Source organism: Drosophila biarmipes, chromosome 2L (assembly GCF_025231255.1).
Source record: "Drosophila biarmipes strain raj3 chromosome 2L, RU_DBia_V1.1, whole genome shotgun sequence".
In the NCBI taxonomy this organism is placed as follows: Eukaryota; Metazoa; Arthropoda; class Insecta; order Diptera; family Drosophilidae; genus Drosophila; species Drosophila biarmipes.
This window is the reverse complement of record NC_066612.1, coordinates 8813392-8837500: the sequence shown is the minus strand read 5'-3', so window position 1 is coordinate 8837500 and position 24109 is coordinate 8813392. Positions and strand designations below refer to the sequence as shown.

At 38.6% G+C, this 24109-nt stretch overlaps 3 protein-coding genes, 1 long non-coding RNA gene and 3 other non-coding genes across 10 annotated transcripts in view; 2 read left to right on the top strand and 5 right to left on the bottom strand.

The window, feature by feature from the left end:
- LOC108032527 (uncharacterized) overlaps positions 1-1591 on the bottom strand; it is a 2066-nt gene extending 475 nt beyond the window's left edge. The window contains exon 1 of the long non-coding RNA XR_001768621.3: positions 4-1591. This is a non-coding gene — a long non-coding RNA (uncharacterized LOC108032527). The remainder of the gene's footprint in view (positions 1-3) is intronic.
- LOC108032523 (protein sickie) overlaps positions 1-7225 on the bottom strand; it is a 168433-nt gene extending 161208 nt beyond the window's left edge. Inside the window, exon 1 of one of the 2 annotated variants that reach the window (XM_017106367.3) lies at positions 7115-7225. In XM_017106367.3, coding sequence (XP_016961856.1) covers positions 7115-7174 — 60 coding nt within the window. In that variant the 5' untranslated portion in view covers positions 7175-7225. The remainder of the gene's footprint in view (positions 1-7114) is intronic. The other variant, XM_017106365.3, reaches the window with a different exon arrangement.
- Positions 1250-1445, bottom strand: LOC122818878 (U2 spliceosomal RNA). Its single transcript, XR_006368362.1, has one exon. It is a non-coding gene; the product is annotated as a U2 spliceosomal RNA (small nuclear RNA).
- Positions 2336-2452, top strand: LOC122818887 (U5 spliceosomal RNA). Its single transcript, XR_006368371.1, has one exon. It is a non-coding gene; the product is annotated as a U5 spliceosomal RNA (small nuclear RNA).
- LOC122818880 (U4 spliceosomal RNA) lies at positions 3623-3762 on the bottom strand. The gene has a single exon (XR_006368364.1). It is a non-coding gene; the product is annotated as a U4 spliceosomal RNA (small nuclear RNA).
- Positions 7226-19980: 12755 nt separating the features above from the next.
- On the top strand, positions 19981-23075 carry LOC108032734 (probable RNA polymerase II nuclear localization protein SLC7A6OS). Of its 3 annotated transcripts, XM_017106715.3 has the most exons (4): positions 19981-20266; positions 20877-21337; positions 22509-22687; positions 22746-23075. In XM_017106715.3, the coding sequence occupies exons 1-4, from the start codon at positions 20072-20074 to the stop codon at positions 22991-22993; spliced, it is 1083 nt and encodes a 360-aa protein (XP_016962204.1). In that variant the 5' UTR covers positions 19981-20071; the 3' UTR covers positions 22994-23075. The 3 variants fall into 3 exon arrangements, 2 of the variants coding, with proteins under 2 accessions (XP_016962204.1, XP_016962205.1); XR_001768637.3 differs by lacking the exons at positions 22509-22687; positions 22746-23075 and adding an exon at positions 21597-22426 and having other exon boundaries at positions 20877-21473; XM_017106716.3 differs by lacking the exons at positions 22509-22687; positions 22746-23075 and adding an exon at positions 21597-22426.
- A 1-nt stretch (position 23076) lies between these two features.
- LOC108032735 (RNA-binding motif protein, X-linked 2) lies at positions 23077-23742 on the bottom strand. The gene is made up of 2 exons (XM_017106718.3): positions 23468-23742; positions 23077-23411 (listed from the first exon to the last, which is right to left on the bottom strand). The coding sequence occupies exons 1-2, from the start codon at positions 23690-23692 to the stop codon at positions 23169-23171; spliced, it is 468 nt and encodes a 155-aa protein (XP_016962207.1). The 5' UTR covers positions 23693-23742; the 3' UTR covers positions 23077-23168.
- Positions 23743-24109: the final 367 nt, after the last annotated feature.

Below are 24109 nucleotides of genomic sequence, written 5' to 3'. Positions count from 1 at the left end.
TACAAAAACATCGATACCGCCTGGAGCACTTCCACAGCGATTTCCACGTGAGTCTACACATTGCCCCGCACTGTTTCTATGACAGGCCTGATTCCATCTGCCGCACTTTTGCCGCCATCGGTTTGCACGAATGGCTAAGGATGTGGATAGTAAAGCCAAAACCAATGTGACTAGCGGTATACACGATCTCATTGTACAGATTTTCCAAGTGGCTGTGAGAAAGAGCCTTAAGAATATATTTCAAGTCAGCAAATAAGCGAGACGAAAGACAATTTAAGAAACAAAAAACCTTAACTAACATAGTTATGAGCCACTTTTCCGAATTAAACAAATAAGTATTTATTTTTAATGCATAATGCAAGCTCTATTTTGCTATTTTGCTTAAATATGACGTTCTTTGTATCATATTAAGAAGTAAACAATTAAGTCTTATATGATAGATTTGTCGGATCCGGCTAGCAAAAAGAAAGGTGTCGGCTTTAGCAGTTTAGACGACTTAAATAATAAACAAAATATTCAAATATAAAATGATTACTCATTTTGTATGGTAGATGTAGCATATTCATAACATAAGATCTGCAAAGTTTTAGAATAGGCAGTTCGCTTTGGGCAGAATTTGAATGGTAAGGTGCGGTCTATTGAAAAACACGCCGATTCCAATGTCAGCAGAAAACTACGATAAACCTCAACCCTCAATGTGTTTTATAGACAATTTAATATTTATGACTCAGTTGGGCCGAAATCCCGGCCGTATCGATGGTGCCTTCGATAGCTGGCGTCTCACATCGCTAAAATAATTTCAGCATTCGCTTGTGTACAAATTTGAAATTTTTGTGGAAAATTGACGAAAACTAAAAAGGAACCAATAAATATGGATCGCTTTTTAAAAAAAGGTATGTTTAATGTATTCTACATAAGTATTTTGAGGAATAAAGTGGTGAATTTAAGGTACACGTCGGAGGTCCGCCACGCCTACTGCGCCAAGTCCAGAAAAGCAAGACTGCGATTGCACCAGCACAGACTCCGAAAAGGATTTCTTACCCAACAAGCAGAGTAACTCAAAAAGGAGTAAGATTTCGCATGTTTGGAAATATTTTAAAAAGTCCGACGACCAAAAACTTGCCAAATGCCTTGACTGTGGCAAGGAATATAAAACAAGCGGCAATACGTCCAACTTGCGCGACCATTTAAAAAGGTTTCATCCTAGCTAGAGTCTCAATGTGTTTTATAGACAATTTAATATTTATGACTCAGTTGGGCCGAAATCCCGGCGGTACTGCAATACCGGGCCAACCCGCGACAGATGTGGAGCAAGCCCCTAGCACTCCGTCTGATTCCAAAAATCAGTTTAACATTTGTTGTCCTCCAATGGAGGAACTATCAGATGTTAAGCTGATAAGAACAGATACTACACTTTGATCTTAGCCATAAGGCCGAGAAGCGATAACTACATCAAGCAAAATTTGGGGGTTCACTCAAATGTAGCTAGAACCAGTTGAGAATTACTGCATTCAAAAATTTTAAAAATACTATTATATACTTTTGGGGATAATTTCTGAACTCTGTGGTAATTATAATTTTGTTATACAGTAAGAATATTCGAAAGTATTTACAAAAACTACTATGTCTGGCACTTTCCACGAAATCTTCACTTGTGAAAGACATATCCAAAAAATTATGTCAATACAAACGTCCAAAGAAGCATCAAGACGATGTTTAATTTATCTATAAGTCAACTAAGCCATTTGCCAGAAAACACACATAAAGCATATAATACTAATAAACAAAATGTTTTGAAAACAATTAATATTAAAAAAGTAATAATGCTATAGTCTTGTGCCTTGACTATCAGATACCCCTTACTCAGCTTAAGGGATGTAGATATAAAGCAGCAAAGCGATATTGTAAAGCGCATCCTACCCGCTATTTCACTATATGTTATGTGGGCGGCAGAAAGATGTTTTTTGGGTGGTTGTGGGAGTTAAAGTGCGCGTGGCACCCCACTAAAACAAACTTGCGATGCAAGTCCAGGAATCTGCATTTCAAGTCTAAATCTTCTAGCACTTGTAGTTTCCGAGATCTCAGCGTTCATACGGACGGACACACAGACTGACATGTATAGATCGACTCGGCTAGTGATCCTGATTAGGAACTTGTTACACGCTTTCCGACGAATCTAGTATGCCCTTTTACTCTAAGAGTTTCGCGTATAGGCATATATAAGTGACACCATCCCTTAACGCCTCTCGTTGCATTCCCTAACAGTTAGTTTTATAATTCCCAAGTAGTTCTAGCCCACCCTGGAACCAGAGGCAGAGTATTTTACACTGTAAATTCACTCTGGTTTCTCTTCAATTGTCGAATAAATCTTTCGCCTTTTACTAAAGATTTCCGTGGAGAGGGACACTCTAATGAGTCTAAGCTGAATTTTTTAATGTGCCTAGTAGCTTATGCTACCGGGCCAATTTGTGATAAATCGCTAACTTGAGGTGAAATGGGAAGGTATAAAGTTTAAAAAATTGGCAAAGAGAAAACCCTAAATATAAATATATATAGAGCGATGCCTTCGCCGCACCTTCATTTTTGCCATCCCCATAAATTTTAATTGAATTATTTTATCTCTTCTTGGCTTTTCCCAAGGCTCAAGCTCCAGGGCCTTTGCCACATTCGAGAAAGGCATCTTCATCAATGCGGGGCTTGTTTTGCATAAATAACGCATAAATTGAGGCGATCCAAGAAAAGGCCAACAATCCAAATCAGTGCTACATGCTTGGCATTGACAAAAAGTAGGCTAAGCGTAAAAAATGAAATATGTTTGGGGCCACGGGTCGCTTCGGAATTACATTTGTTTAGTTCATAAAAGGGAAGCCAAGCCATCCAAGTCAGTCTCTAGAGTTAAACCGACGTTACGCATCGCAAAATCTGAACTTTGTGAGGGGTCATTCCTTTTTTGTGGCTGTCTCTAAATTGGCTTTATTTTTTATGCCGAAGGAAAAACCGAAAAAGGCTCGGCTAAAGTTTTTCAAAAGCCAAAACTAACCAAGTAGTAAATTTACATGCAAGTTAAAGGTTTCCGTTTATCTGGTTTTCTCCCCCTGTCGAACTTGAACTATAAAAACACAAAAATCTAGCCAGAGGAAAAGTTTCCAGTCACATAAACATAAATTGCGACAGTAATTTTCGGTCAGGAACGTTCGGGGAATTTTCCCGCATTCACACACCAACAGGCATTTTGTATGCACAGGATGGTTATGTAATTTGGCTGGAGTGGGCTAAATGGGAGTTAACATTAAGTTTAATTTGCTTGATGGTCCTTAAGCCCTTTTTGCTTGTTTGGGTGTTAGGTTTTCCTTGATTCGAATGGCTCAAATTAATGGTTTGGGCAAACTAGTTTCACACAATGATTTGCCATTAGTGTGGTTTCAAATCCTTTTTAAACCGACATAGTGCCATCCCAAGTATCTTAGTTATAGAGTCAGGTCATTTAAGTGATTATGACTCATCAAGATTTAGCCCTCTATCGTTTAGTGTTACAACATTTTAAAGATGCTGAGCTCAGCCATCCTAAGGAATGTAAGGTACTTATGAGTTAATAACCCAATGTTATAATGTATTCTTAATGGCCCTCTCGGGCTCCCAAAAATTGCCGTAGTGGACGGTTTTTCACGTCCCCATGGCGGGGTATTGGTTAAAGTTTTCAACTAGCAATAATCGCACCTCAGTAGAACTTCATTGGTTACGATATCGCCTCTGCGCAAAGATAACTTTCAACCCCGAATCGGAACCTATTGGGCTCAAAATAAACGAGAACTAGTTGTGAATTATTAGCGAGGTCCGGGTGCAATGTGGAAGGGGGAAATGTTGCATACTTTTTAAGGACTTCCTACCTGAACGGTAGTCGTTACCTACTGTCTTGAAAACAATGAGAAATGCATTTAAGGGTGGGTTTTCCTATCGACTATACATGCCTTAACAGGGAATAGGGATATTCTGGTCTCTGACCTATTTTATAATATATTTCAATATATCTTATAAGGTATTTAAGTAATAAATTGGCTTAGATATTCTTTTATTTTGTAACCCATTGTTAAAGGATTTGCCTTTAAATCTAATATTTAGATTTTTAAATCAAACACTCTATTTCTTAAACAAGTTCAAAAACATTTTTACCAACACTTAAGCCTCAAAAATTTACCCATTACCAGTATTTATTGCAGAATTTCGTTCATTTAAATTTCCATTTGTTCTTGTCCTCGACGCCGCATTCTAAATACAATTAATGAAAGATTCAGAGGCCCGAGCCCCAAGGACGGTGGGGGCGAATAAGGACACAAGGTTCCTTGAGGTCATGTTCGCCTACTCTAAAATGCTAAATAGCCACTTTTGCGGACGGGCATGACAAACTTTTTTCCTTTTTCTTAGCGACTTTCCCTCGTTCTTCGCCCCGCCACGGCTTTGTCATAAAAAATTGAACAAGTTTTCCTAGGGAAAGCCAAGTGCGGATGGGAGTGTGTCCTGGGGTTCCAGTGGGGTGGCAGAGACAGCGACGACAATACCGGAAATCCGTTTCATGACAAATGCGTCACATTGTCCTGGCGTCCTGGCGGCTGAGTGTTAAGAGAAGTGCCCCCTTCGTTCATCCATTCCGGCTGCTCTCCTTTACGATCCAGCCGGCAGTGAAATTCAAGAAATTCCTTCAATGGCAGCACGTGACTTGGCCAAAAAGAGAGCATAAAGCTGGCTAAGAGAGCGCGACATTGACATTGGGGGCGAGCAAAACAAATGGAGGGCGCAGGCGCCGCTCTCGCAGGACTCGAAGGACTCGCAGCATTTCCATCTACGTGCCGGCATAACTTTGGCATTTTAATGAGAAATCCATATTTATGCTGTTTGTTTTGCCAAAAAAAGGAAAAACTGGCCAAAAAAGGCATGTTCCAAGCGGGCAGCATATGCGGCGAAAAGTGAAATTACTTTCGTGGGCGGGTGTGCTAAGGCATTTCTGCAATCATTTTTAATGGGCCGCGTCGTCTGCGGGTGTATAGAATGGCATATGGCCGCTATTTGCGTTAGCATCGCAGACCGTTCAGATACTCGAGCATTAGGCAATGCCGAAAAGCTGTTAATGGTATTTAGGCGGAAATGAATGACAGTTCGGGGACATAAATAGCAAAGAATTTAGTTCTTGCTGAGGGAATTGCACTTCCTTACATTTCCATAGAAGTCCTTACATTTAAAAATCATTTTTAAACTTTGTTTATTTCAACCTTAATGTTATTTCTTTTTAGGAAATTTAAAAATACAAATATCTAAAATTTCAGAATATTTCAGAAGTTTTATGAATAAAATACTTAAATCTCTTAATAGAAAAAAATCTACATTTATTGGAAAAACTATCTTTGTGTTTGAAATGTAGTTATGACTAGTTATGTACCTAGGATTTGTATGTGATTGAAGCCACAGAATATTATCTACATAATCGTCTCTCTACCATAGTTTGTATCTAATTTGAGCTGCTTATCCCCTGAGTGGTGAGAAACCAGCAATCCATGTGATCCCATATGAGCAGACATTTTAGCTAAACCACGTTCGCGAGTTGTCACAATGGAGATGGAGTCATAACGTTATCGTTCCAACGCGAAAGCCATAAAAATAGCGGCTTAAATAGCAACAGCCAGCACGTCCGGACTCGGGAGTGAAAAGAGGGATGCAATTCCCCCGGAAAAGTCCACTTCACACATTTTGCTCTAGCGCTCTCTTTCACCCGACTTTAATACTAGAGGAGCAACTCTAGCGAAACAAAAAAAAAACGTTATGTTTTTATTGTGCAAATAAAAGCACGCGGAAACTACTTAATCAAGTTTCAGAGACGGAGTTTCCCTTTCCCTTGGTCCCCCTGTATGTCCATCTCGTTTTAACCCAGGACCAAAGGAATCCGGAAACTCTCTATGAAGGCAAAACAAAACGAAGGCAGCTCAGGAATAAAAAGCAACAGCAGCCAGCACTGTGCAGACTTTCCCGACGTTGTTTTTTGCGATTTTCCCCGCTGGGGGACAGGGGAGAAAGTGCGGGGAAAGTCGGGGGAAAGTGGTCTCGGGAAGAGCCAAAGCTGAGACAACATGCAAACCAAAACAAATGGGAGCTGTACAGTAACACTATGCTAATTTTATCGAAGAAAATATACTCTTTAGAGAAAATATTGGTGATGAAACTATTTTTAAAATATTTATTATATAAATAAGTTACAATTTAGGTTCTCACATTTTAATTAACAGATGTAAAAGTAGTAAAAATAAAAACCATTTAAAAAAAAAACTTATATTCTTAAGACAAAATATCGGTGATATATCAATTTAAAACAAAAAAACTAATTATTTAAACAATTTAGATTAAGGTATTTTTGTAAATATTTTTAATAGTTATGTAAATGATTATGTAATGATTAGATTTTTTGAATCGGTTATAAAAGTTATAACGTAGCATTTCTTTTAAACCGACACATAATTAAGATATTCTTATCTTAACATACAATAAAAAAAGTTAAGGAATGTTTGATTCCCTCCAGAGCACTTTCCATTACGCCATTTCTTCCTCTAATTGCTCAATCTACCCGCTTTCCGGAGACAACCCTTTGGTAATAGCACATCTACCACCCCTATACCATTCTCCCCGGCGATAGAGTATAACAATTTGCCGAAAGAATGTTACCCAGCGAGTTGAGTTCAGAATTTATGACAGCAATTAGCGGGACAGTAGGCGTGTCTGGGGGTTGCTCCCAGGTTAGCATTGCCGAAAAAAGCACGAAAACTCTTCAATTAATTTGTTGAGCTCTGCTCAAACAACAGAACGTCGGTCCACATCAATCAAGTCGAGGAGCAAGTCAAGCTTAAGGTGCGCCGTTCGGTGGATATCCTGACCCCCTGACCCCGGGGTCTTGGGTGTGAAAAATCGCCAGTATAGCTTAGAAGTCGGTAACTCCCACAGCCTTGGTCGCGTGCCAGAATCCTCAGGTCGTAAATTGTTCGTTTCATTTTTAATTATCGCACTTAAGTTGTACTTTTTAGTGCCCGCCAGCAGGCGATTCGGCTTGAATGCTCAAGGAATTGGAGAAGCTTACCTGAATCGTTTCCGTGGCGGAATACTTTCGATTGTAGTCGACGTGATGGAGGTTCGGCATGTTTGCTCACAGCTCACTGATAATGACTATGGATAGGCCTACTTAACACGTGTCCTTGGGCTGGTGGGTGGCGCTTCCGGTTCCCGTTGCGAGTCCCTTTCCTGTTCATCAAGATATGCCAGTTTATGAGGCATTTGTGTTAATTTCTGTTGTCGTTCCACTTTTTTGCCTCTTTTTTGCGGGGGGTGTTTCCATTTCTTTCCTGCAAAGTTTGTAAAAGTTGGAAAAGTGTAAATTACTTGAAGCAATCTAAAGACCTTCTCATCCTCCCCCCTTGATCCCCCTTGGGCATTTGTTTACTCATGTCGATATTGTTAATACGCCACGTGTTCCACAGCGGGATGCGTGTAAGTCAGGAATATATACACATTAGATGGGGTGGTCCATGGACGGTTGGGCTTACGGATTTATTGCCAAGTTTACGCTACGTGCTTTGACTAAATTTATAAGCCGAAAACGCACAAAGAATCGAGCGATGGCCCAAAGGCACTGCCAGAAACAAATAGCACGCACACTCAAATATGTACTTTGGGAAGACATTGGAACACAGTTGGATTCAAGCAATTAGGAGCGGTTATGGGGCTAAGCGATGCTGGGGATATTGATTTTTGGCACAGGAATTACGGGTTCTTTAAACAAACATTAAAAAACAATGTAAAAAAAGGGGACAATAATTAATTAAGGCATAAATTGTTACTAATTTATATTTAAAAAGGATTAAAATTTCAATTCCGAAAATGGAGTTTAAGTAATTTTTTCTAAAATATATTTCCGGCAGTTTCTATCCCTAACAAATTTAAACTTCTTAGGCACTCATTTATAAGATTCAAATTTATTTTTTTTATCCAACTTTCCAAGCTAGTGCTCGAACCTTTGCTGTGAGCAAATGTATTTAAATCCTTCGAAATGTATCTTTCAGTTATTTGTACAACGTACGTGCAACTATAAAGCCAAAGTTTGCCAGGAGCAAACTTTTCGCTAAGCTGTAGAGAATTCCTCAACCTTTGTGAATTCATTCCCCTGGCCAGAAATGTCACTGCCTTCGTATGCAACTCAACTGCTTAAGCATTCAACATTCATCATGTCTAAGACGCTTCAAATAACTAATTAGTCAGCATACTAGCGATACTGAATTTATCAGTTCCCTCAAAAACCAGCATCGTTGCTACAAAGCTAATTGACTTTTGTTACCGCCATAAATGTTGACACACAAAATAAGGTCGATAAACAAAGTAATATCCTTGGCAGGGCCAAAAGGGCGGGCAACAGCTGTAATTTTGTAATGCCCATTAAGTTTTATGCGTAGACGGGATAAATTCACGTTAAATACAAGCTATGGAAAATTATATCGTAAAGTGAATGTTAAGCTTTCGTTTTCTATGGCCTAATAAAAGTCAAAGAGGGGGAAACTTGTTGACTGACAAGTTTGGTATCCTCAATCGCAAAACAATTGGTTAAATTAAATTCAGAATTGGGTAAGATAGGAAACTTTTGTTGATCAAAAATAGAAATGAAACAATCATCAACAGACACTTTAATGTGCCGCACAGTAGTACTTCCATTTATAAAACACTTTCTTTAAAGATTTTAAACCTGTATAAGCACATTATCGCACACCTCCATTACAATATATATTATTTATTTTATAGCCGTTCTTTCCCATTAACGTTAACATATTTTACTTTCTGAATGCAAAAAACTTGCTGCCAAAGTATATATCAAGTTGCAGCCACCATAAATAATATTTCTGCGCTCCCTTGGCTGTGCTTTAAAATTAATGATGCATTTTATTCGCCGGGCCAGGGAACGTGGCAACTTTAATCATAAACTGCGGAGTGGTTTGGTGGTTCCAGTCATTTCACTAATTATGCCCAGAACAACATCCACGTTTGCCCTCCAGTCGGGGGTCTGTTTGGCCAGGATGTGGAACTGAGACTCCGCCCAGCAACTCTCCACATGATGCATGACCAAAATTTATTAGCTGCTTATGGATTAGAAATGTATGCTGTGTGTGCGGATATTTGTGGGGGGTGTACGCAAATGTGTTGAAGACATGTTAATCTGAAAACACTCCCATGGCCGGAAGCAACAGGAAGCCAGACCAGGCCCCCAAAGTCAAGCAGTGCAGGGCCAAATGAAATTGTTCAATAATTGAGTTAGCCGAGGAGTGCCCCAATGGACCCCGGGCCCTTTAAAGCCATCGTCTCGGACTGGCCGTGTATCAATCGATTCACAACTGATTTAAGGCCCTGTCTTGTGTTGTGTTGGCTAACAAAAAACAGCTTGAGTGCCAGGCAGCCGGTAAGCAGTCATAAATTATGCAGCGACACCGAGTCAAAGGACAACCGGCCAGGACACGGCTCCTAACCGGCAGGGATATGCAGTTGCACAGTCAAGTTGTCCTCTTTCTAGGACCGCCCGCCTGTAGCCACCCCCCCCCCGACCCTTCACGGTCTATTAACTCCTATTGCAGAACTCAAAATGGCTGAGCAGTTAATAAGAACAACTTGTGCGGAGGAGCAGGAACAGGAGCAGGAGCAGGAGCAGTTTTGCAGTGCAGCACTTGCAAATTATGACAAAGTTGTGAAAAAGAGCCCTGGCAGGACAAGTTGAACGGGTTGAATGTGCCCCATGGCGGCGCAAAGGAGGCCCCGGAGAGGCGCTAACTTATAGAGGACTACATACACACACAATGCTGCCAGGATACAAGTTTCAATTAAAAACACTGCGGCTTGCAGGGCCCAGCTATACGGAAATTGCATTGGTAAGTTAGCTGAATAAGATCAAAGAAATCTAGTTGTGGTCATACTAACCTTTAGAAATATGATAAACAAAATATAACATTTTAATTATGCATATTAAAGTGCTTAAAATATTTTAAGAACTGATGTAACTAAGGTTATATTATCATTTATTAATGTACTATTTCAATTTTAAAATATGGTCTGGTATACAGAACAGAAAAGTATTTGCAAAATTTTCTATATTTTCATAAATCCTTAAAGCACATTTTACATTAATCCCATAAAAGCTTTTTTAACGAACCATTACGTTATCATAAAATATAATTATAATTTCAGTTAATCGGATTACCGTATTTGAAGGTTAATAAAAAGGGGGTGTTAAAAAGGTTTGAGTTCTTGATTGCTTTTTAAATGAAATAATACAAAAAGGATGAACAGAAAAATCCCACTTCCTGTCTTACAGCTATACTCTCCAGAAACTTTCCACCACCACTTAATCCCCCCTACAATTTTGAGACAGCACAACATTTCCATTATATTTTTGGCCACATTTGGTTCTTCAACAAGTTACAAAACTTGGCATCGCAGTCACAATAACTTTAGTTGCCCTGGAAAACTAAAGAAAAGAATGAAAACAGGCAACAGTTGTAACTGGGGAGAGCCCAACAGGTTAAGGAAAAGCAGACGGCGATGTTAATTACAAAATGTTCCCGCAGTTATGACAATTTTCAGAGCCACCCATTATCCTTTACCGCCGTTCAGGGACATTAACTTGGTCTTCTGCTGCAGACGGCAAATTTGACAAACGACAAAGAAAAACAACAAGAATTAAAGAACCTAATGAAGTTTACAGTTTGCTCTGCAGCAATTTAATTAGATTAAATAAACTTTCAAGCAGAACAACCGCCAGGAAAAAACTTTCTGACAAAGTTCAGATCATTTGTCAGCCACAGTTATTGCCGCAAGAATTGCCAAAAAAAAGAGAAAAACTCAAACGAATTCCTTCGCTTTTGGAAAATCCAAGCAAAAATCAATAAATAGGACTCCAGCCAGACAAAACCAGAAATGCGAAAACCAACAAACAAGTGAAAACGAAATGCGGCCGTAACAACAATAAAAATTGATGGTTATCCCCAAAAGAAGTGAAACAATCAGCAATAAAAACAAAATCTAGAAAGCCATAGAATTGAAAAAGGAACCTGAAATACATTGGAAAAATAAAAACAAACCAGCTTTTTAAGCAAAAAACAAATATATTTTGAAATTTGGGAAGCAAAAACATCTGTCAATGATTAAACAGCCTAAGAAATATGGATGAAAGTTAAACAACCTTAAGAAAATTCAAAAGATAACACGAATTCTACCCTCTATGTGTACATCCCACCCATCCAAAAATTTTTTTGTCGACAAGTAATTGTAGCTTTGCGCACATTCAGGCCGCAGAAGCGCGTGCAAATACCATACTTGCTATGAAATGGGAGGGCGTTTAGCCTAATCCGGCAAGGACTTAGCACGGCTGTTAGGTGTATCAAGCTGCTACTCGGAAATATCTGGCAGATGAAGATTGGAATTCTGGGGAAACTGTGGGGAAGTTGGGGTGGAGCCAAGGAGCAAAGTTGCCAAGTCGGCAGTTTAAACTTGGCAAGAAGCAAAGGGGCCATCTGCGATTTTTAATTCAAGAGAAAGCAGCTAGTAAGCTTCCTTAACGAAGGTTATAATGCTCTTTCAGGTGAGAAAAATATAAAAGGAGTAGAATTTGTGGAGTGTATCTAAAAATATATCAAGAAAATAATATATATATTTTTTTCATTTTTCATCCTTAACCAAATAACTTAAAAATACTATTCAAAGAGTATCTAAACAGGTGTACAAACAACGCCAATAATAAAGCAGAATAACCATAAAAGCACAAGACTCCAAACCCATTTTTTTGGGTTTACATTTCGAAAAAAGTCAGAAATGGCCTGAAATTCAAATAGAAAGGAAAACACTTGAAATTGAAGTGCTGACGAACGAGAATGCCAAAGTGCGAGCCCAATGTTACCCCACTTGTTTACGCTTGTAGTGTTTTGATTGAATTTTTTCCAAGGGCGGAAAAGAGCAAATGGAGAAGAAAAGCAACAATCTGCCGAAAGAACAAAATTATAAAAACTCGGCAGACGGGCAAAATAGTACAGCAAAAAAGTAAAAAATCAGGAATGTAGCGATCCGAATCCAAGTTTGGACGTTGTCCATCGGCAGGTGGACAAGTGGGCTTATCCGCCCGCTCCTCCAACCGACTCCTTCCAGAGGAATGTGGATGTGCAGTGGGAAAATTCGAAATCAAAATGCGCGCAAAAATGAAGGCCAAATGGGGTTACAAAAACACAAGCGCTGTCAATTCCCATGAGAGCCAAGGTATCAGGCTTTTAGACAGTGGGTCCAGACTGATAATGAAGAATGAATACTAAGAATTTAAAAACCAAAGAAATCATTAAATCTTCTGGGAACCAAAATTTATTTATTTATTATTTTAATGCTCACTTCCTTATTTAATTTGTTGTTCTACATTAAACTTATGTTTTCCTGATGCCTAAACATATAAAGCTAGATGCTATTTCAAGTATAGCACCTAAAAGAAGGCTACAATTACTACGTCTTGAACATATTTTAACTTTAAACTCTTAGGAATTAATAAAAAATATATAATTGCCATTGTATAATACTTATTATTTATTATTATATACCTAACGTTTTACATTTCTTATTAATAAACAAAAAACTTTGTAATCTGTAAATGTAAAACTTATAACAAAAAAACAAGGCACCTTAAAGATGACTACAAAATTTAAGGTTTTACAAATGACTACTTTCAAAATCATTTGATATAATATATTATCATATATACCATTTCAATAAACATCAATAAACTTAATAGAATAGAACGTATTCCACTGTCCACCTAAAGCCGTGGGGAATATTGCGAGTAGCAGCACTCGCTTCAAATGACAGCGGTTGAAATTGAAGTTGGCAAACGCTTATTCGAGGGTGGATTTTAAAATGCAAACATACTCGATACAGGGACATGGCAAAACAAGGGTAGCCACAGGTCCCGGGTCCCGGGTCCTGGGGTCTCGATGAGTCGGCGACCCGTGGCATAGCTTTACATGCCGCCGCCACTACCAGTACCACCGGAATCCCAACACGTGTCCTGCCTTTTGGCCCGTGTCCCGGGCAGCTGCCAATTCCTCGGCTTGCCTCAATTTATGTTTATCCTGCTTTTGGCCCAGGCCAAAAATCAAAATAGCCCAAGACCGAAAGCAAGCCAAACAAAGACGCAGAACTTATCTCGAGGCAGTTAAATCAAGAGCGTTTTCCCATCGCGTGCCAATGAAAACGGCGAAATCCTGTGGATGGGGCCAATAACCAAAGCTAAACAATAGCGGAAATAATTTTATTATACTTGGCATGCTATTTGCATTAACAAGCAGGCCATAAAAGTCGCCTCAGCAACGGATGAACGCACTTTCTGCTTCACTCTCCTGTGGCCTTAATATTAATGTCACTCAAAGTGCTAATGAGCAAAAAGGTAAGGAATGTTTTTCGTTTTCCCAGCCAAGCAGAAAATTATGTTAAGTGGAGAGAAAATCTGGGCCTAATTTTTAGAGATCATAAAATGATGACCTTTTAAACTTAGTAGCCAACTGACCAATTCACTTGAATTTCCCATCAGATATTTTATCTAATTTAAAGTTTGTCTAGACTTTAAAGAGCAGTTCAAGTAAATAGAGTCTCGAGTTTCAATTTCTCTCATATTTTATTCAACTGCAGTAAGTGGAAAGAAATGGAAGCCAGACTAAGCAGAGTGTTCTGTAAAATAAAAATGGATTTATGCGTCTTTTGATAACTAATTCCCTTTGGGCAGCTGTCAACAAGCAGATAAACTGCTAGGCAACCCAAAAAATAAGAAAAAATACAGAATATGTAACCAAACTCATGTTAAGCCGGGAAGAGGAAGCTGCCAAGGGAGGGGGCAACCTTAAAGGGACTTTGGAGATATTGCGCCAGGGAACTTTGACTCATATTAGTTTGGGATTAAATGAAAAGAAAGAATTTCTGGCATAGCCTTCGTTGACACATGACCACCCCCTTTCCTTCTGTCACAGCTAAACGCCTGTCAAATGTGTTCGAAAAAATGGGCGAAAACAATTTGAGGCAATCAGCTGGCAGGAGTACGTGACACGAGTGGTTTCCTCACTCCTTCTACACTTCCAGAAATTGGATACAAAATATAATAAATTTATTGATAAAAAGGTACCAGAAGGATATACTGATTAAGAGTAATATCAGTAGGTTAGGCAAGTAGGACCTAAAAATTATTTTTAAAAATAAGTAATATTCCTAATTTATTTCCATTTTTACCCGTGCCTTTTTAGAACTCTGAACTTGAGTAGTGCAAATGCAAACATCTGCTGCCCAATGGCCCCCCCCGAGACCAAATCGGAGAGCTCCAAGGATTCGGGGGATGCTGGTCGAGTGTCAATGACCTGCAGCTCCTTTGGCTGGATGCTAACGAGGACGTGAGGCAAGTGTAGTGGAAAATGAGCTAATTTGTGCTGCGTTTCTTTTGGCCAACTCCACCGGCCACGTGTGGCCCCCAAGAAGAAGTCAAGAAATTCAATTGTGAACATAAATCATGCCCCAGACGAACATGCAGGACATCAGACAGGATGAACACGCAATCAGCTGTTTGTCACAAAGCATATCGGGTGCACGAGGATGTGTTCAAGGAGTGAACGGAGGATTCCCGTGTGTTCGGGGGCATGTCAATCAAGCCACAAGCAACCACGCGCACCCACAACCTTGGCTGCATCACCACCACCCACGCCCGCCCACTAGCGTCGCAGAAGGGGGTGATCTGAGAGGCAGGGACCCAAATCGGACCAGTCTTCAAATCATGCTGTGGGTGTCAAGTTCAAATAGTGCCTAGGCGACTGTTGTTGTACCCTACAATTTGTATAATCCGCTAAAGTATTCCATTTCTTAATCGCAGAAATAGTCAAATAAACCTTTTAACATTTATTTTTGAGCACTACAGACACACAAAATGGGCAATATAATATATTATGTATCAATTACTTTTAATGTATTAAAAGTTATAAATTAAAAAATTTTCAAAATAACTTAAGGCAGAATAAAAATCAGGAATGCATATTTAATACTAAACAAGAGTTATCTCATCCCTTGAAAATATGTGCAATTTGCAAAAACTATTTGTACTTTGAAAAGGGACATATTTATTGACCAAAGAGTCCTTATATAAAGAGATCATGCTTGTAAACATACCTAAACACAAAATTACTTCACTACCTTGTTTTATTTTATAATATATTTTTATTTATGTATTCAATAAAAAGTAGATAAAATGAATAGTTTAAATAGGAACCAAGATATACCAAGAAAATATTCGTTCGGAATTCCCTAAAACCCAAATTCCTTATGATCCAATAACTTTTTCTTGAAGAGTATCATAAAAGGCAGACCCCTTAGAAGCTATTTCATCGATGGCTCTCCATGGCGTAGGCGATAATTTATTTAACAATGTGTGGCATGCGTTTTTCTGGGGAGCCCGAGTCGAAGCCATTGTCCATTGAAATGTAAACGCTTTGGGATGTGTTATCCTGGACAGCTGTGAGCTGGCTGGCTGTGACTGGGAAACATTTGTTGCCCCGGGGCTAGAACAAAGGAGAGAATCGTTTTTATCTGCCACAGCATTCACTCCTTTATTTGCCAAGTGCAAATTGCAAAATGATATTAGGGGGTGGATTCATAGCTGCAACCAGGGGGTTGGCCCCCTTTCGGAAAAAGTGGCAGAATCAGAAGGGCAGGGTGAAAGTGGAAGGTGGAATGTGCGTCCGGGCTCGGATTCCGCACCAGTCAAGCCGAGCAGCTCGTCCGTAATGAGCACGAACAAAATTAATGTGATTTGTGTCGAAGGGTGCAACGACTGTATTATCGAGCAGGAATACAGGATAATACAGGACTTCGGGCAGCCCAATGATGCTGGTATTGTGGCTGGCAGCAGATTTCTATTTGCACTTGTAATTGGCGCGTTGGTCCGGGGAGCAATCCCAATCCCAATCCGAATCCGTAATCCCTGACACTCCCCCCGATTTCGCTGCACAGTCATCGACTTTAATGAATAATTGAGCACACAATTCCCCAAAAATAAAAGTGAAAAATGTTTGATACATGAAAACGTGAATTTCCGCATTTTATTGCTCTGTTTGGTTGTGGGCTGGCAGACGGGCGCCCCTTTTTTATCAAATTAAATTGTTTTTGGTGTTTTATCAATAAATATTTCATCACAAACATTTATTTTAAAATACTGTCCATAAATTGGATTTTCTATTGATTTTTCTACGGTTTATGGTTTGCTGTTCCACAGCCGTTGTTGAATTTTTCACTAAAATAAAGTCATATTAAGCCAAATAAATCTGTTTATTAAAAAGGAACCACATATATAGAATACAAAAATGTAACATCTAAAAAAATATTTATATTAATCATCTTTTATAATTCATATCTAACCTTCCCTAGTCTTGCCCTTTATCACCTTCCATTTATTACCCACACATAATGAAGATGATAAATACATTATTGAGATGACCACAGCACTTGACCGTAGCAACTTGTCCAAAACAAAATGCATTATAATGATTTATGAACGTGAATCCCTGACCAAAAAATCAACCCTCCAGACAAATTAACAAGGATATATGATGATGATGATGCTTCGCTCCAAGCCACACACCCACCCAAAAAACAAAGGCTGTCAAAGCCACAAAGAGACACTCGACCCAAGCAGATGCCCGAAGGTGTTTTCCCGACCAAGTTTAAACAAAAATTAAAACACCTACCCTCCCCCATTCGATGTCCACGACCTCTCAGTCCCTTTTCCCTGTCTGAACTTGAAGCTAATCAAAAATGTTACACAAAAGAGCGAAAGGAAGGAAAAGGAAATAAGGTTTTGTGTTCCCCTAAGACGAACTTTTATTACACTTTATTTTAAAGTACCGTATTTAATAATAATATTTAGTTTGATTGTTTACAAATTTATAAAAGAAAACATAAAACAGAATAATTAAATATTTTATTTATTTTTCCTTTTTTATAATAATAAGAACACATTTTAATATTTTTTTTATAAGACATTATTGACAATGCATTTTAAATCTTGTTATTTTACTTTAAAAAATGATCTATTTTTACAAAATTCCTAGGCCCAGGTAAAACAAGTTTTTGATTTTCTTAGATCACAAATTCTTTAATTAATTGTTTAAAATTGTTTATTAAAATAATTTTATATTTATTTACATACTATATTTAGTTTACCTTTTTTTAATGACTCTTTATTAATGGAAGATGAAACAAACATACTTTTTAAACTAATATCCAAGTTATGCTACCCTACAGAAAGCTAATATTACAAAAAACTTGTGTTAAGCGAAAGTGCAAAAGTTTTTCCAAGAGTTTTTTCTGCGCAACCAACAACCACCGAAAAAAATCATAAAAAATGCTACAAACTGGATGCACACTTTCTTGTTGTAGTGGCAGGAAAACCAACATTGTTGCCATGATTAGCATTTTATCAGCAGATCCTTTGGCTCATCATGCCGTGTCTTAGGACAAACACTTGGCCATCTTTATGGTAATTTAGTTTTTGCCAGGATGCGGCAACAGCTGACAGTGTTAAAGGAATGTTCCGCCCCAAAATAGGGAAAATCCTCCAGCTCACTCCCTTAAAGTTGACTGCTGGTAGGCAAGTAGTACTTGCCACATGAGGAAGCTGCGTGTCACATAATCAAAATTGAGGCAAACACAACCTGCAGGGTGCTTTTTATGTTTTTATGTGCGGATCCCATTAATTTATTGCCAGAGACATTGAGACACCTCCAGCCGAACAAAAGGCGACATTATTATTTCATTATTATGCCAAACGCATCAGGATCCCGCTCCCCATCTCCCAATGCACGTGGGCAGGCTCATATTATTCCAAGGAGGATGGAAATGGGACCGGGAAACGGGAGGCTTTTTCGGAGGTGGCAGATGATTCATGCGATGGCAAATTTTTTGACGCCCGCCACATGAATAAAACAGGCAGCCCGGGGAGCTCAGACATATGTTTGGATAGTCATAGTCCCCGGGTCAAAGGGCCCGGGTCAGAGGCTGTAATATTTACTCGTAAATATTTTTATAGGCACTAAGGTTTCCGCAGCGGATGAACAAAGCGCGAAGAGTCCACAAGGGCAGGTGCTCCACAGAATTATATCAAATATTTGCGCCGAGACTGAAAACCTTTCTCTCTTTATTTGGGAAACTGTGGCAAAATCACGAACCAATTTTCCGGCCACGCTTTTGCTATACAACTTTTGATTAATTAAGACTGTAGCCTTGATTTTTATATCTGAGTTAATTGGTATAAACACAGAGCAACCAGTATTCGTAGAAATGACTTTTTTAAAATTAAACCGATAAAAAAATATTTCTAACTTAATGTTCTAAATTTATGTTTCTCAAAATTAGACGATTTTCTTGCCATGTTCCTCTATATTTAAAAAATGTTGAATGATAGCCAGCCTTAACAAAACCAATACATTTTCCAAGAAATCCTATTTTACAAACAAAAAAAAGACAGGATGGTCTTCATTGATATACAATTTCCTTTCCTTTAGTGTTTAAAAATTAAATATTATTTCCTAAAATATTATTTAAAAAATGACGTATACTTGGAAAGTTCTGGGAAAAGCCTTTCTAATAAAAATAAAACTTTTAATTTTTAACTTACATTCAAATTCATTTCTGCAAACGTACAAAGTTCAAGAAATCCGATAAAATAAAATCCAATTGCTGGCAGCCTATAAACCAACTCCATACATATATGGATAAAAGTTCGTTATTCCGATTGACTGGCTTATTTTCTCCACTCCCAGTTGGTTCGACAAATTTCCAATTTGCCAGAATCAACAATGTTAAATACCTTCCCAAACAAACACTTCACAACCCACCTTTTTTCGCAACGAACTTCGACTCCTGCTGCTAATCCTTTTGTGCGTGCGCGTGTGTGTAAACCATTTAGCGCCAATTAAAACATAATTGCGGCATCCGCGGATTGCGATCGGGCCCTAAATCATTCTCGGGCCGAGTCGTTTGCCCATTTTGGCAGGACGAAAATTACGGCACATAAACGTTGAGAAACCACAACAGAATGGCAAAAAGCGCGGGCGGAAACACTCGAAAACACTCGGCCGCCATTCACCTTTTAATGGCTTCAATTCAATCTGAGGCTCACTTTAATCTTATTGCACTTGTAACGTTGATTAAAAACACAGAACCACCGTCGTCTCCCACACGGGCAAACATTTCGCTTTTAAGGACGTAATTCCGACGAGGGTTTTTGGCAGGAAGCCTCGAGCGCAGAAACCACCCGCTAAAACCACCACACGCCGCCGGTTAAGAGCAATGACTGTTATTCCTACGAGCTCCTTTTTGGAGTTCCACCCGGGATGGTGAGTTCGGATCAGCTGATTTTGGGGTAGAACCAAACCGGAAATGGGGGTGGAAAGAGTTTAAAAATGCCGGGCTCTTCACTGGAGTACAGGGGAATTTGCTGATACATGATACAAATTGTAAAATTTGGGCTAGGAGTGGTTTTTCTTTAATTTTTTTATTATTAAGGGGTATAATTCCACTTGCAGAGCGGTTTCTTCCGGTATATCAGAAAAATGTCATTAAAAATTACCGCTATTTTGTGAAAAACGTCAAACGTAGGACTCACAAAGAAACCGCCAAGTTCAAAAATGTTAGTCATGACATAAACCTCCTCGCTAAGATAGGACCCAAAATATTGGAAAACACTATAACATCATTTATATATTATATTTATATTTAAATATCATTATTTTTAATGAGAATTAGTTTTAAAACTAAAAAATATCTTATATTATAGCTTATATCATTATTACGTTTTCCATCTCTATAAGGTAGGGATACAATTTTTCTGGCAATTTTTTGGCACGCCCCGAACGGTCACACTTCGCGTCACACATTTTTTAAGTCGCATCGAATTCTTGTTTCGCCCTGCATTTTCAGCGAATTTGCCGAATTTTCCATAATGCCAGCGGTCGTGCGTATAAAGCGGCGAATCGACGAGGAGCCCCACACAGCTTTTGTGTTAAATGGCAAGCGGCGGCGCCTCCACAACGATGAGAACTCTTTGGAGGACTCGGGAGCGGTGGCGGGAGCAGCGGCATCAGACAAAGACGAACTGACCACCGTGCTCAAGTTCGCCGGCACGCTGGAAAAGCAGGTGAGGATCTGGTTTCCGGATGCTAAGACATTGGAAAAACCAATAAAAGCATAAACCTCCTGACCAAAACTTTTTATTGATTTTATTTGCTTTAAGCCAAGTCTATTCATATTCCCCAATACTGTTATAAAAATGATATAGGGGTCGATGTCCTTATCTATAAGATTTAAAATGGAATAGAAGTAATGGTCTTTACTTAATATAACCATAATTTACAGACTTAAAAATAATATAAAAAGATTATAAATCAAAGTATGCTTTCGTTATACTTTTTCAAAATGGATTTATAAATTATTAGATATAAACATTTTCACTTGTGTAACTTCTTTGTCCATTTTACTAGCCTTCATAAACTGATAAATACAAAGTTATTAAAACTCTTATCAAAAGTATGGGGATATAGTCAGCTACATACTCGTGCCATTTTATCAAAAGAGACCCATATTTAAGCTCTAACTGGTCGATAAAAAGTGTAGGGTAAATAAGTCTATGAAATGACACAAGCTAATGCACTTTAGGAAACCATTTAGAAACTGGTTGATCCTTTAAACATATACAAGTATATTTTTTTTATTTATACTTTTTAACTATTGTGAATATCTTCCCCCAGGACGACTCTGCCACCCGTCAGTTTGCTGCTGCCAGACTTAACAAGACCACGGCCCGTGAGTTGGTGCAACAGCAGCGATCCAACGATGCGGCTATTGCCAGTGCTTTGAGGCGGGATCGTCAGCGTCAGGAGGCGCAGCAGAATGCCCGTGAGCAGCGTTTCCGGGTGGTAAACTGTCTGCGGAGCACCCTCGAGGACAACGCCGCCGAAACAGAGTTCCCAGAGAACCAGAACCCGGAGGCCAGCAGTCAAATCACCATTGTGGACATTGAATCTCAACAGCAGCAACAGCAGTCGGGAGCGGAGAATCCCTTAAATCTCGATCAACAGAACGCCATAGAGCTCAGCCATGATCAGCAACAGCCCGCTGATTCCGATGTGGGTTACGTTTACGATCTATATGTGCCCGAGAACGAGATGCAGGCCGCCTATGTCGATATGATGGACGACAACTACCTAAGGTTTGTCATACATATTGAGCCGCAGAAAACGCTGAGCCTTACCAATTACTATATGTAACCGATTACTATATATATTATACATATGGCATATATGTAAGCGGTGTGTCTGTGTGTCGGTGCTAGCGTATCTGTGTGGGTGAGTGTGTGTCTGTGTTTGTAGTCCTCGGGCCAAGTCTCATATTTGCACATTACCCCTTACCATTTAGACATAGTTGCAATCACTGTTAATAGCTCAATAATTCGATTCGTTCTCCATAAGGTTGTATTATCCGTTTAATTACTACAACAACTGCTACTGGTAAACATGAGAATAACAAAAAGAAGAGAAAGAGAGAGACAAAGCCCGGGCAATAAAGAAGTGTGATGACACCCAACACCCCACCCACGACAATAAAAAAAGGACTGCAACTGGCAACTCACATCACGTATAGTTCATTAAAATCAGCATCTGACAAATGCCTAAAAAGCTAACGATTGAAAGGATTGTTTTTATGAGATTAACATTGCACTATTTGAAAAAAAGGCTGCTGAAAACAACATTTTAAGCCTGTGCTTGTGAGATTCGGTATAATTTTTATCAATGTATAATCTACTATAAAAATATGTCATAAAAAAATTATTTTAAAAATGTATCATAAATATGTAAAGTTTTCGCATTTCCCTCTTGCCAAAGTCTTTAAAAAAATAAATATTTTTAGGTTTTTTAATATATACGAATTTCATCGTTTTTTCAATTGTTTTTACGCACAATTAGTGCAGTCTTTCGATAGAATTTTAGGCAAATGTCTCATACCATAAGTTCTTAGATTTAATTAGCAAATAAATTAGTATAATTTAGCTTAACAAGCACACGCACACACACACCGCATATTCTAAAACTGTTTTCACTGAGTATTTTTCATTTACTTTTCGCCAGTTGTCAGTTGCCTTTTTTGTTATATTTTGCATTCCTAAACACAGAAAACAATAGTGCTGAGGTCTAGTTAAGTGCTTAGTTTAGCTAAGTTTTGCTTTATTTTTGTTGGGGTCTAGCGTTGCCCGAAATCGAAAGTAAACTGAATAAAGAAATCGAATTAAATACATGACAAACTTTGCTGTGTTTCAATTTCAAAGTGCTTCTCTTAGTCCAAGCTAAAAAATAAACGTATTTACTGTTTCGCCTACTCCACAGAGTGATTCCTGTGGGTGAGATCGTGCTAGAGGACTGCTACAACGATCAGGATGAGGACTACGATTCGGAGGACTCCAATCAGGAGAACTACTTTACAAATGACTACCCGGACGATGAGGAAGCGGGCGCCATGGGATCCGATGAGGAACTGTGCCGGCAGATGAACAAGTTTATGCTCGGTAAGGTCTTGTAAGGATGCTTTAATTGAATCAGATTATGATTGGTTTTAACTTTCAGATGACGACGAGGATGAGTTTGCTAGCACCAGCGATGATGATGACTATGCCACCTACAGAGACCCCTACGTCCACACAATTGACACTGAAGAAGACTCCTTTGTGGACGACGTGGACTTCTATAATGTTGATCGGGAAAGGGGCAGTGCCTATGAACGCTATAAGCGAAGAATCCTAAAGGAGTTGGAGGACCAGGAAGGTGATGAGGACAGCGATGATGACTCATTTGCTAGTGCCGATGACGAATGAGTGGTTGAAAGCCAACTCATTTTTGCAGGAAGAAAGTTATATTTTTAAGCTCTTAAGAAGAATAAAATAAATTTAAATTTGAGTTAAGTCTAAGAACAATAATTTATCAATAATACAGTGAAAAGCATTTTGTTTTAAAAATTATAGTCTATATTGAAAGTATTTCAGGTATTTATCATCTATACTTTTTCGAGTCTTTTGATTTCTCAGTTTTGATGTGTTGAATTTGGGGTTTTGGTGCACAGCCTTCCATATAAAGTCGTAGGGTCTCCTCGTCCATCTTCTCGTTTTCCTTAGGAGGCTTATAGTCCGCCACATGATCGACCCTTAGTGTTCTATCCATGATCTTGATTCCGTTGAGATTGTCGACGGCCAGCACTGTGGACCTCTGGTCCTCGTAGCACAGGAAACAGAAGCCCTGAGGTTAAGACATGAACATTATATACCATTTGTTACAGTCCTAATAATAATTACCTTGGACTTTCCTGTTTTTGAGTCCCGAATCAGATTGATGTTGACCACTTCGCCGTACTGGGAAAACACGCAGATCAAGTCGCCCTCGGAAAGGTTATACGGAAATCCTCCCACGAAAATCCAGGCCGAATCCTTGTACATATCATGCCAGCTTTTCTTTCCTCCATGTTGCAGTTCATGTTCGCTTAATTTAAGCACATTTTTCATATTCGTTAGAGGATTCATTTTGAAATCGGCTTATTTTATTTGTTTTGTTTTTGATTGGTGATTAATATGACCGTTTAGAATTCATAAAAAAATACCTCCACTTTTTTTAAGCCTTCTTGCTGTCATCGATAGTTTCAGCATTTTTTGTTAAAATTGTTTTCAGGAAAATGAAACCATAATTTATTTTTAAATGGAACATGGACTGTAATCATTTTGAGTTTTATAATGCAAAACCTTGGTAGTGAAATAAATGAAATTTTTGGAATTGTTCATAATCTAATCATAATCTTTATACATGATGAAATGTAATGCAACTCAGACCATAATCATAAATTTTGATTACAAAAGAAAAAACCCCAAGTAATGAATATTGACGACTTTAATTTTATTTGTATCATTACGTATCCTATACAATACATATCGTTATACATATTC